Source organism: Abramis brama (genome assembly GCF_963993115.1).
Source record: "Abramis brama genome assembly, chromosome: 12".
Taxonomy (NCBI): Eukaryota; Metazoa; Chordata; class Actinopteri; order Cypriniformes; family Leuciscidae; genus Abramis; species Abramis brama.
Window position 1 is genome coordinate 12304630 of NC_139974.1, and position 13366 is coordinate 12317995.

General features: G+C 37.1%; 2 protein-coding genes across 3 annotated transcripts; both read left to right on the forward strand.

Annotated features, from left to right (window-relative positions):
- Positions 1 to 1383: 1383 nt before the first annotated feature.
- LOC311093844 (formyl peptide receptor 2-like) lies at positions 1384 to 7497 on the forward strand. Its single transcript, XM_084131448.1, has 4 exons — positions 1384 to 1579; positions 2547 to 3072; positions 3168 to 4295; positions 7358 to 7497. The coding sequence occupies exons 2-3, from the start codon at positions 2548 to 2550 to the stop codon at positions 3642 to 3644; spliced, it is 1002 nt and encodes a 333-aa protein (XP_083987574.1). The 5' UTR covers positions 1384 to 1579; position 2547; the 3' UTR covers positions 3645 to 4295; positions 7358 to 7497.
- On the forward strand, positions 4709 to 10589 carry LOC311093842 (formyl peptide receptor 2-like). Of its 2 annotated transcripts, XM_084131444.1 has the most exons (4): positions 4709 to 7419; positions 7515 to 7586; positions 8400 to 8952; positions 9057 to 10589. In XM_084131444.1, exons 3-4 carry the CDS (start codon positions 8401 to 8403, stop codon positions 9549 to 9551), a joined length of 1047 nt encoding a protein of 348 aa, XP_083987570.1. In that variant the 5' UTR covers positions 4709 to 7419; positions 7515 to 7586; position 8400; the 3' UTR covers positions 9552 to 10589. The 2 variants fall into 2 exon arrangements, with proteins under 2 accessions (XP_083987570.1, XP_083987569.1); XM_084131443.1 differs by lacking the exon at positions 4709 to 7419 and having other exon boundaries at positions 7446 to 7586.
- The last annotated feature ends 2777 nt before the right edge of the window (positions 10590 to 13366 follow it).

Genomic DNA, 13366 nt, shown 5'->3' on the forward strand with positions numbered 1-13366 from the left:
TCTGTTCTGTGTTACATGCATACCGATTTATGCCATCCTACCGTGACTATTTTTGGCCAGGGACACAACATTGCCGTCTGACCAATGATTGCTGGGGTGGTATGTGAATTTTAACTGATCTTCAATCACAACTCCAAGGAGAAGTTGTGATGAAGTGTTGGGTTGGCCAAAACCACAAGCAGTTCGGTCTTGGAAAGGTTGAGTTGCAGTAGGTGATGGTCTTTCATCCAGCAAGAAATGTCAGGCAGGCGGGCTTAGTAGAGAGGTAGAGTTGTGTGTCAGCATAGCAGTGATAGGAAAAGCCATGTTTTTGAGTGACAGATCCTAGTGAGGTCATGTAGATGGCGAAGAGAAGTGGTCCCAGCACTGAGCCCTGAGGCACCCCAATAGCCGTTGCAACTTAGACACCTCAACCCTCCATGACACCCCGAAGGACCTACCTGAGAGGTAATACTTGAACCACTGGAGTGCGGTTCCTGAGATGTCCTTTGTCATGAAGGTTGACAGGTAGATCTGGTGATTTACTGGTGTATCTGGTGTTGTCAAAAGCAGGAGACAGATTATTGTATAGATTACTGATTATTTGGAAGCTGCTCATGCCAGTCTCAGAGCTTCAAAAACCGGGAGCAGGGCAGTTTTAGTTGAGTGGCCACTTTTGAAGCCAGACTGTTTGCTGCCCAGGAGGTTGTTCTGTGTGAGAAATGCAAAGACTCGAACATGACAAGTGTTTTTGCAATAAATGAAAGAAGTGATACCGGTCTGGGTTTAGAGTGGGTTTCTTTAGCAGTGGGGTTGTCCAGGCCTGCTTAAATGCTGTGGGAAGAGTGAGTGCAGGTACAACTAAAGAAGAAATGGCTTGAAGGAGATAAGTTAGGCTCAAGCAGACAGGTAGGTGATTGAAAGGATGAGTTTGGAGACTTCTGCCTCTGAGAGCGGAAAGAGGGAGGGAAGAGTGCATGTGTTTGAGGTTAAGATGTGTTTGTTGGTTTATGGTGTGGAGAACTGGACGCTGATGGTTGTTGTTTTATTAGGTACTGCCTTGTGTCTTAGATTTATTATATTTTGATTGTTTTATAGGCCTATTTCTTTACTTAATTTGACAATTTCATGATTTACTTGTTAACTTTTAAATTTGCATTGGCTTGCTATTTTTCTTTAGTTCTGTTAAACCTATTAATAATTTACATAGAAAAATTCCTGAGCTTCCCTTGAATAGCCTTTAGCACAACAATTTAGCTATTTAAATGGCTTTTTGGAGTACTGAGATCTAGTGCAGAATAGAATCTCCTCCCTTTTCCTGCCTGTCTGTCTTTTGTTGCCAAATAGCACGCTTTTTTTAATGACTGTGCAAAAGATGCAGTAAAAAGCCTGTTCAGAATTAAATGAAAGCAACTGCAAGAGATGTCAGTGAAGTTGCTTGTATATTTATCTGCACACTGGTGGCACAATGACTATTTAATTCTTAAACATAGTCCATGCTGAACATATTCACAAAAGATTATAAGCTGTTTATCCCAAGACTGACAGTTTAGGCTGGTTAGTGCAAAAAAAGAAGAAGAAGAACAAAAACAAAAAACAGGTAAGAACATTTAGTTTTAATTTTTAATTAATTTTCATTTAGATTTAGTTCACCTTTTTGAAAGAATTTTCTGCAAACAATATAGGATAAAGGATGAGCTTAAATCAAATTTATTGCAAGAATCTGATGTATTCAATATATATAATATATATATATTAAAAAAGCTTTAAAAATTTGTTTTAAACAAATAATATATAATAATATAAATAAAATAAATTTAAGTGTGAATATGGTGTGACTCAAATCGTAAATGAAATAGGAGCAGAGCAGTCAAATAAGTTCTACTGGTTATTATTTAGCAAGGTAATTCAAAATCTACAGCTGAAATCAATGTTCTTATTATGACTTCTAAGTAAACCCTATCAGTTTAATAACCTAGACCCTCTTGGTTGCCAGACAATGTTTGACAATCTCATCATGTTTATTTAAAGTCCAACTGAAATCAAAATTGACCCTATTTACTTTGTTAGCGCATATTACTAGTCTTGTGGTGAAAAATTAATCCGTGCAAGTTAATACACAGAAAAAAATTGTTTTCCGTCGTAATCTTTAATCAAAGTCTGAAAAGTTACTTCCGGTCTGGAATGGCGTTCCTTCTCTGATGATGTAGGTTTGACGGCTTGGGTTGGGAAACGCTTAACCACTCCCCTCAAACCGTAAGTCTGTTATGAGCGAGAGATGGAGAGGAGGAGCGCTAGAGTAAAACCCTGCCCTCTGTTCAATATTCCTTTTCACTGGGAAATACGTCACAACACTGGAGAAAAGTTGTTTGCAACTTCCGGTTCACACAGACTTTAAGTGTGTGGTGGTTACGCTTGTGAAACTAGCATGGTAACCACACGCTTAAGTTGTGCAGAATGCATAGGCAGATCAAAGTTGAGTGCATAAGCGGATGTAGGTTGACCGTAAGCCTTCAGAAGAAAAACTGAAAAAGCATCTTTTAAAGATTTCTCTGTCTTGCTTGTAGAATGACCTCGAATACAACTCTGTCCTTCCATTTCAACTCTAAAATTTCAACCCACTATGAGAAAACAACAGTGGACATTGTCTTCCTCTCCATCATCTTTCTCCTTGGCACCACTGGGAACTCTATGGTGATCTGGGTGGCCGGATTTCGCATGAAGCCCAACGTCACTAACGTTTGGTTGGTCAATCTGGCAGTAGCTGACCTGATCTTCTGCCTGACACGAGTCACTTCGCTCCTCAAAAAAATTTTCTTTGACCACTGGCCTTTTGGGGTCTTTCTCTGCAAGTTCAATGGTTTCTTCAAGTACGCCAACATGTTCTGCAGTGTTTTCCTTCTGGCTGTCATCAGTGTGGATCGAGCGCTCTGCATCTGGTGCCCAGTTGTTACTAGAAAACGACGGACGTTATGTGCAGCTCGTGTGGTCAGTGTGGGAGTCTGGATTGTGGCGGTGATCTTTAGTTCACCTTATTTTGTATACCGGCAGGTCTACCTTGGTAAGAACAACTTCAGCAAGTGCTCACTGGAGGTCAGAATGGCTTTATAAATTACTCCATGTACAACCTTGCATAATTTTTTTTTGATTTTGTTAGTTTGAATATATAATTATAAATCAATTTGCAGGAGAACGAAGCAGCAGAAGCAAGTGGAAGGTATGTCTACTACTGCATTCGTTTCATCTGTGGATTCCTGTTGCCCTTCCTGGTCATCCTTATCAGTTACATACTAGCTGCTGTTGGGATACGCAGAACACGGCTCTCTGGCAAATCAAGGCCTCTGCGGATTCTTGCTGTATTGGTCTGTGCCTTTTTCCTATGTTGGGCCCCCTACCACTTTCTAGGACTGGTCAAATTGGTGGATAAAAACAACAAGGCGGTAAAAGTAGGATGGAGAATGGCTTCAAACTTAGCCTATTTCAACAGCTGCATTAACCCATTGCTGTACTTCTGCATGGGACTGGAGTTTAGTCAACGATGCAACCAAAGTTTGTATGGGATTTGTCACAGAGCTTTTATGGAGGAAGGCCAAATTCTGTCACAAGGCACTGGGGAGGAAAGCTGTAATTCCATTCCAAAGACTGAGTGTGTCACTAAAGTTTAAGAGTTTTTACTCTTTTCCTTGTTCAATTGTCAGGTTTATCAGCTAACATTTTTTTTATGCATTTTTTATTATTAGTATATAACACATTGAAAAAGGAACATACCTCAGTGTCTGGTCTTCTGGTTAGCTTTCATATAGGAGCCTATATAAAATATACCTCAAAATATTCAAGCTAAGATCATTCGTAATATGGGTAATAGTATTTATACAAATGTTTATGAAATAATTCTGCATTTTTTTTATCTATTATGCTTGTCTGCATGTGTATGATTGTTAACAGGGTGACACTGATAAGCCCACCTGAGGCAGGAAGAGTAAGCGGAAATTATATGTGGCCTAATATAAAAGAATGAACATTTTTCATTGATTCTTTAATATTAACCATTGCAATAATGCACAGTGTATGAAGCTGTGATGAAAGCTTTTGATGCAATTTCTTTTCATCAGAAAAAAACAAAAAAAAATTTCCTGGTTCAAATGTCTTCTAAACCTTTAGGTCCTTGTAGCCTGCAACATTAAAGGTTGTGCAATATTGCAAAATGATGACACCCATTTTTGTTTTGCATGTTTGTGCACTTCTTAGTACTCTAATTGATGCTTCCTCAGAGAGAAAACGGACTCGAACACTGGGGACTTGAGACTCGAACTCAGGTAATGGTGACTCGACTCGGACTCGAACACTGGGGACTCAAGACTCGACTCGGACTCGACAGTTGGTGACTCGACTACAACACTGATACATTGAGAGCAGGGATGGGCAGTATTTCAGATACATGTATTTAAAATACGTATTTGAAATACAAAATACTATTTTGTATTTTAAAGCCTTTGGAAAAAATCTAATGTAATTTGTATTTAAATACATTTAAGATGAGTATTTTTGTATTTTCAAAATACGCAAAATACTTTTTGCCAGTCAACCTGTTTATCAGGTTAGGCTACTGATTTCGTGCATCAACTAGTTCAGACACGCCCCCTTCCCCCAACCCCAACATTGATGCATGTGAGCTGCAGTAGCCTACAACTCAGCATTGGATCAGTGATTTTTCTGGAATAAGGTGAGGATATCATGATCAATTCTACTTGTTGATTAAAGTTAAAATAGTGCATTATTCAGATTTGCCTTCAGTTAATATGAAAGAATAAAAGAGCACAGACAAGTGGGGAAAATGTGTTAGCCAATCAGTCTTGATCGGTTGTTGATTTTTATCAACTAGCTTATGAAATGTGTTTAAACCATTACTTCATGTTAGGGCTGGGTGATATGACACTACATATCATAGCATTGATATAAAGTGTGAATCGATGGAACTTTTTCTAAATCGTTTACATAGATAGGCCTATTTGTGGGATAATTTTAAGCTGCAAATTTATCCGTGCAGCTTTTATTGGAACGTTAGAGTGGCAAAAGAAGCACCGATGAATGATAGCCTACTCCACAAAAAATCTTCAGCTTTTAGTTTTATTCATAAAAAAAAAATTGTATATAGTGAATAGTAAGGTAAATATAGTAAAAAAGTAAAAAAAAAAGTAAATATAGGTAAATAGTGTCAAATGTATTTAAATTAATTCTAATTAAACATTTTAGATAAACTTTCTAATTTTGAAAACTGATATTGAGAATTGTGAAACCATGATATATTTTGTTACTGTGAAGTAAAATTAAGATTTTGGTCATATCGCCCATCCATATTCTTTGCTAAATAGCAGAAAAGGTTCCCACAGTTTTACATACAGTATGGATTTTTTAATAGTGTTCACCACAAGTAATAGACTACATTGTAACCTGGTTAGAAATAAGTATATAAATGGCTGCTATTTTGCATAAGTTTATTTGTAATTTCCAACAAGAAAGAAAGAAAGAAAAAGAAAGAATGACAGAGAGGGCAAAGAAAAGGTTAGGAATTAAAAGTCAGTAGGCCTATGTTGCTTCTTCATTCACCTATACCTGCACTGGATGGCCAATTTCACATGTATTTTGTGTATTTTCAAAATACAAAACACTGTATTTGTATTTAAAGGTGCTCTAAGCGATGCCACACGTTTTTTAGGCCAAAACATTTTTTGTCACATCCAGCAAACATCTCCTCACTATCCACTAGCTGCCTGTCCCCTGAAAACACTGTAAAAAAGCACGGTCACTGTAGACAGCCCATACTCCACAAATGTCAACAAAAACAAACTGGCCCAGCCTGTACCACGAAACATAATAAACAGTGTTCCAGCCAATAACCGACAAGAATGATTTGGGGGTGGGGGTTGGTGGGGTTAGTGCGCGAGCACATGAAGCGGGGTGTGGGGAGTGGAGGAGAGAGAAGCATGAAGAGGGAAGTTAGCTAGAGGAGAGATGTCCTAGACAACGACCTAACGTTAAAATTGTATATTCTTGAGAATTTTGATATGGCCGACACACGACCAAAGTGACGACGTTCCGATGAACAAACAACAAAGAATAGGGAAAAGGATTTACATCGGAAAAGCATTCAAAGGTTGCGAGAACTCCGACGGCAGAAGGGCTTCCAATCCGAAATTCAGGTGGCTCTGTTTTTGCTGGACATGACTGTTTCAGGAAGCACAGAAGGTGTGGGGGAGGGTCGAGCTAGCCTCTGTTTTGTTTGACAATACTTTGAACGTCAACAAGAAGTGACGTCACCCAACATCGCTTAGAGCACCTTTAAATAAATTTTTTCACACAGTATTTTATATTTGTATTTAAATACATTTTTCCACACAGTATTTTGTATTTTTATTTTAAATACATTTCCATGTATTTATGCCCATCTCTGATTGAGGGTATACGCTATAATGATGTATTAAAATGGGAAACGTTTTTCTTTGCGTTGTCAAAACTATCCTCGTTCACACGGATCCACGAAAGCTACTAAAAACGCTGTATTATGCTGCCAGGCCAGTAGTTGGCGATGTCACTTTGTAAAGAAAAACTACGTGCCTATGGACTGAACACGTAATACGCATGCGTGTGATGTTAACATTGTCACAAATTTGCATTTTTGTAGTTTACACAGAGATGATACCGATATTGTTTCCTAAAACTTGCAATTTGAATCCTATTGTAAAAGGTTTGTGTTTTCGGGCCCCAGAAATGTCATTGTCGTGTAAATGAACAGCCAAAACGCATAAAAAGTTTTCCGTTTTTAGTTGAAAACTGTGTCATGTATAAACTGCCCCTGAGTTGTAGTCGACAGCATAATCACCTGACCTGGGATTTGAGGCTATCCTGTGTAGTGTTGTAAAAAGTACCGACTTCGGACTTGTGTCTTTGAATACTTTAATATGCAATGTCAAGTCAGGTAAAGTCACCTTTATTTATATAGCGCTTTATACAATATTTCAATGTTCATACAATGTTTCAAAGCTATACAGTGATAACAGGGAAATTATGCATTTCGGCTGTTGTTCAGCTGAAGTCAGTTCAGTGTTGATTCAGTTCTGTTGTAAAGATCATCAATTATTAAATTAGTTAATTTCATCTCTAAGCAGTTCTACAAAAAATGATGTCATCGGTCAGTTCAGTTCTCATTTAACAGCGTAAGTACAGTCAGATCAATAATGTTTTGTTTTTTTTAATATTAAGTTACATAAATAATATATGAATGTGCCAAAGCCACATTTCACTACAACAATTTTGTTTACGTAAAAAAACAAAGGTTTATGTTTAAGTCTCCTCCCCCTTTCCATTTCTCTGTCTACAGGGAAAACACATGAACGTCCTGTTCTATGAGGCTAAGGAGCAAAGGGAAGAGAGCAACTACAAGTAATATCAATGAACTAGCCACAGATTTATTTTTTAAGCATAGCAAAATGACATTTTAATAGTCATACACAGCTCCTATTGACTCATTTACAAAGGATTTCGCTGTTTTTTTCCCTCAAGATTGATGGATTGGTCTGATTTGTGAAAACACTGATGTGAAAGATAAGGTAAGAACATTCATCACAAGATTATATATATTTCTGTCCTCATTTTGTACCAAGTTTTTTTTTTTTTTAATTAATATTATTATGGTGACACTTTACAATAAGGTTTCATTAGTTAACATAAGTTTACTACATTAGTTACCATGAACTAATTATGAATTGCACTTCTTCAGCATTTGTTAATCTTTGTTAATGTTAATTTCAACATTTACTTATGCAAGCTTCCCAGTTAACGCAGCTAACATATCTGAAGCAGGGCAACAGTTTTGCTAAAAACAACAACAACACTGGGATAAAGTAACTATGATTTATGAAATTCTAAATGTTTGTATCTGTGATTTCACAGAGTAATTTAAAATCTATAACTGACCTTGTTATTTTTGGTGCACCAATATAAAATGTGTGTGGCAGTACTGATATCCGATTATTTAGAATGACATCTGCCAATACAGATAACGATAGCCAACGATAGTTCCGATAGTTTTGTGTCAATCGTCCCTGATCATCAGCTGTTTTTAAACAAACGGCCGATACAATTATTGGCTGATACATCGGTGCATCCCTTGTTATTGCTATCCCTTGTACTTTGTGATCTAATGTGCTTTTAACAGCACTCATAACACCAAAAGTGATTTTCTACTGCCTGATGGTTGCATCTTACAAAATTATGAAAATTTTATCCATTTGAGCATTTTTAGAATTTTCTGAGCGAACCTATGCCAAATTAGTCTTCCAAGTTGTTTTATAAATTAATGTCAAGACAGATCTATTGTTTAAACTAAGTAACATTTACTGATTTGTCTGTCTTGGTTGTAGAATGACTTCCAATACAACACTTCTCCATTATGCCCACTCTGACATCTCAAACCACCATGAGAACACTACAGTGGACATCGAAGTCATCATGAATGAAGTCAGCATTGTCTTCCTCGCCATCATCATTCTCTTCGGCACCACTGGGAACTCTGTGGTCATCTGGGTTGCCAGCTTCCGCATGAAGCCCAACGTCACGAACATATGGTTGGTCAACCTTGCAGTTGCTGACCTGATCTTCTGCCTGACACGAGTCCTATCACTAATCTCAAGCCTTTTCTTTGAGTACTGGCCTTTTGGGGTCTTTCTCTGCAAGTTCAATGGTTTCTTCAAGTACGCCAACATGTTCTGCAGTGTTTTCCTTCTGGCTGTCATCAGTGTGGATCGAGCACTTTGCATTTGCCGCCCAGTGTTCACCAGGAAACGACGGACGTTATGTGCAGCTCGTGTGGTCAGTGTTGGAGTCTGGATTGTGGCGGTGATCTTTAGTTCACCGTATTTTGTGTACCGGCAGGTCTACCCTGGCAAGAACAACCTGAGCCACTGCTCACTGGAGGTCAGCATGGCTGCACACATATATAAATAATCATGCATATGCATTTTTATATAATGATTTTATTTAGTAAATATATTAATGCCATCATTTTATTTCATTTGCAGCACACAGGAGCAGCGGAAGCAGGTGACAATTCAGCAAAGTATGTCTACTACTGCATGCGTTTCATCTGTGGATTCCTGTTGCCCTTCCTGGTCATCCTTATCTGTTACATACTAGCTGCTGTTGGGATACGCAGAACACGGCTCTCTGGCAAATCGAGGCCTCTGCGGATTCTTGCTGTATTGGTCTGTGCCTTTTTCCTATGTTGGGCCCCCTACCACTTTCTAGGACTGGTCAAATTGGTAAATAAATCCAACAAGGCGGTAAAAGTAGGATGGAGTATGGCTTCAAACTTAGCCTATTTCAACAGCTGCATTAACCCATTGCTGTACTTCTGCATGGGACTGGATTTTAGTCGACATTGCAACCAAAGTCTGTCTGGGATTTGTCACAGAGCTTTTATGGAGGAAGGCCAAACTTTGTTCCAACGGGGAACTGGGGACGAAAGATGTACTTTTATTCCAAAGACTGCAGGCAGTATGGGTACTATTATATAAATACTATTTTAACAATCTAAGCACATGGCCTAAAGAGCATGGCGCAAGTGCACTTGGGGCGTGTCTGAATCCTCTTTTGCAACAGGGAAAAATGGTTGGCGCACACGGCGCATGGTCTAAAAGAGTTGTCCCTATTCTCCTAATGAGTTTTGGGCGTAACGTGTAGTGTCTGGACCAATCGGACACACACAAATTATTCATTATATCTAATGAATAATCCAGCAAACTCACTCTCCCAACAAAGGTCTATGAAACTTCCCCCAAAAACTAACATCACAAATGAATCTAACACACTGGCAAAACTGTTACAGGACACATTAAGACTGATAAGAAGTTTTACGACCCCAAAAGGAATTTCCAGAGAGTTGTGACTCTCACTTAATTCTTACTGAGAAGGAGAAATAAACCCTGTTAATCCTATATATTCTATGTATAACCACTTGAGAAATTTATAAACATGTATCAAATTTTCCCATCTCATGATTTTCCTTTTATGTGGTTTGACCTTTGTTTTCTTGTAAACTCTATTGGGTTAATGTTTCAGACTTTGCATACTATGGTTAACCAAAATCATATGTGTGGCATGTTTGGTGTCTATAAACTCCAATCCTGGCCACCCATTTGTTGATTTACATTACATTTTGCTAACTTTGTGATGCATTAGTATTATAAGAATCTTGAAGATTCTCTTCTTAAACACCCAATTAAATTAGATATGCAAATGCCCTGCTAGAACACAATGGGTCGTAAAAATTTCCCTCCAAAGGGAAAACTTCTTATTGGCTCACACACCCCCAGAGGGTGTGACATCTTCACGCTTTAAAAATCACTGATCACAAGATCAGCTCTCTTACTCTCTTAGTCCTTTTCTGGAATCCTGATGTGAAGAATTTCAAACAATGCTATAACTTCTTGCTTTCCTGTATTCTGCTTCAGCCCTCTTTCCCTTGGTAAACTGTATGCATGTATGTATGTGTATGTTAGAATAGTTTAAGTGTTTAGTCTAGTTAATAAAGTCTTGTTCATGTCACACGTAAAGTTGTCTCTGTCTCAAGCTCATATCTGGAGTCTCTTATCATAGATCTTGACTACTTGCTCTTAGTAGTACTGTAAAGTAAGAAAGACATTTTCCATGCCCCAGAAATGTACATTTCTTAGAATTAATAAACAATTAACATTGAGTGTTCACAGGACAAACAGGTTAATTGATTGTAATATTAATTTACAACATTAAGTTAATTATATTAACTGATCCAAATATTCATAATCAATTATAACCAGTTATTACTGATTATTAATATTTCATAGCAATGCAGTGACACCTTTTACTATATACACTTTTTGCAATCAGTGACTGACAGCTGAATTCTGACACGCGAGTTCCTAAATGAGCATGATAGTCTTTAAGCACAGCAACTTTTAATTTTTAACTTTCATTATCAAGTTGTTATTAACCTTCCCATTGAAAGAGCCCTTCTCATAACCCCTGTTATTGAACAGACTGCATTTTTCTTTGTTTTCATATCTCAAAGTGTTTTTGTTTTGCAATGTACACAAGCACTTTTTAACTGATTTGTGTACAGATCCTTTGAAAGAGGAGACAAATCCTTTTTTTAAATCTTTGAAATGTTTCACCAGTTTGAATTTTTACTTTGTTATTCAAAACTTCAGATGACATTGATTAATAATATAATCATAACTAAAACAATTATATTTTTCAGTTCTACTTTCAACAGAAAGAAAAAGAAATGACAAAGTTATAATTATATATTACAATCAATCATGTGTTTTAATCTTATAGTTTTTCATTTACATCATCAATGCGTTACACATGGAAATATACAAGCAAAAACAAGGCGTATCCCCAAAACACTGTTTGCAAACAGACAACTGGCCTACTCACACTCAACCCTGCAATACCATGCTGTTAAACCAGCTTCACCAGCTCCGGAGTGTAAGCTCGCGCTAAATTGGCCCAAAGTCCGGCGTCCGACCAGCGCGGAAGGTCTTAACGTGTTACTGTCCTTTTCTCGAGGCAAAGTATTTTTTGATTACATGCAATACATTAATATGTATTTACTCGTTATTTCATCTGACTCCATAAATGAAAGGTTTTAATAATATTAGAGAGAGAGAGACCACCTATTCAATCCACGTCCAGCCAAGAAGAGCCCGAGAGATGGAGAACACCTTCCTTTATCTTCTTTGACCAGGTGACATGGGGGATGGGGGAGACCACCCTCAAATGGTTTCTATCCATCAGAAGGGGGGTTGCCTTATCTGGCCGTATCTCTGAACCAGTTTTCTCTAAACTTCTATAAACCTTATTTCATTTTATTTTATCTATCTGGATATGAGATATCTGTACCACTCACTTTGAGACATTTCAAATGACACCAAAAACATAACAGTCAATGATAAACATTCATATTAAACCATGTTCTTGTGTGAGTTCTTAGTTGTTTCTGAGAGGAAGTGAGGTTGTATGGGGAGGTTGAATGTTAATTAGCCAGCAGAGCACTTTTGTCTCATAGACCAGGCCTCAACCAGTATTTTCAGTCTTACAGGAGAACAGCTGTTGAGAAGAGTTCTTGAGAACAGCCGTCAACCCAGAACTATACCAGCTCTAAACCAGCACTAACCTGCATAAACAAGCCTGGACTAGCTTGGAATTAATGGTCTATGCTGGATTTTTTCAGCAGGTTGTATAAAGAAACTGAAATACAACAGTCAGAATTCCCTTGACAAAAAAGTCCAAGCCTTCTGACAAATACAAAGAGGAAGAAAGAACTTCGTTTTTTTTTTTTTTTTTTTTTCTTCTCTCTATTTTATGTTCCTTGTGTAATATTTCCCTTTGTCTGTCTGGTTTGTATTCTTTAATTACAATTTCAGAACTGCAGATTTTTAATACCATTATTGATACATATCCTCAAAAATTTAAAAAAAAATTCCAAGAAAAAAATAATATAATGTATAAACTTTGAAGCTGAGCTGTGATGGTAGTGTTGATGAAAAAGTTTGAATAGTAGCTATAAAAATTACGTTTTCAATTATTTTTCTGTATACAGAAATATGCCACATAGAATAAGAGACCCTAGCGCATGACGATGAGGCTCTAATATTTTGTAAAGTATCAGTTCGTGCCAGTTTATTCACGTCCAGCTTTAATGCACATATGTGGCCCTCGGAGAAAGTCTGAAGAGGAAGTAATTTTTTTTCAACAGTGGTTTGTGTGGCCATTTTTGTCTTTGCACTTGCAATTGCAAAAAAACAAACAAAAAAAACACCCCACAAACAAATATAAAAGTGATATATATTGAACAAAATTTGAAAAAAGAATTAAAAAAAGAATCCATCAGGAGAATGGGTATGGTTGCCGATTTAGCCTACATTAACCTGCATCTCAGTATAAAGGTTAGTATTGACAAACCTATTTTTATCATAAATTTAAAGTAAAATATTTGACTGAACTGAGTTTGATGATTCCAGTCAACTGTAAAGATTAAAACAAGGTACGTTTCATAATTTTATGTTAAATAATAAATATCAAAAACTAAAATATCAAACTCTTGTTGAAATGTCTCTTTCTAAAGAACATGGGATTTGTGCATTTAAGTTGTGTGTAAAAAATAAGTGTGTCAACATATTTGTGGAAAGTTCTATTGTTTTTTGAAAGCAGTTATATCAGACTTCTTAAACATCTTCTTAAAAATCTTTGCCACAGCTGATAAACATGGAGAACTGAAAGCTGACAAAGAATGAAAAGGGACAGATTTCCAAACAAACGATTGTGGCAGGTCCAATCAAATTCTTCC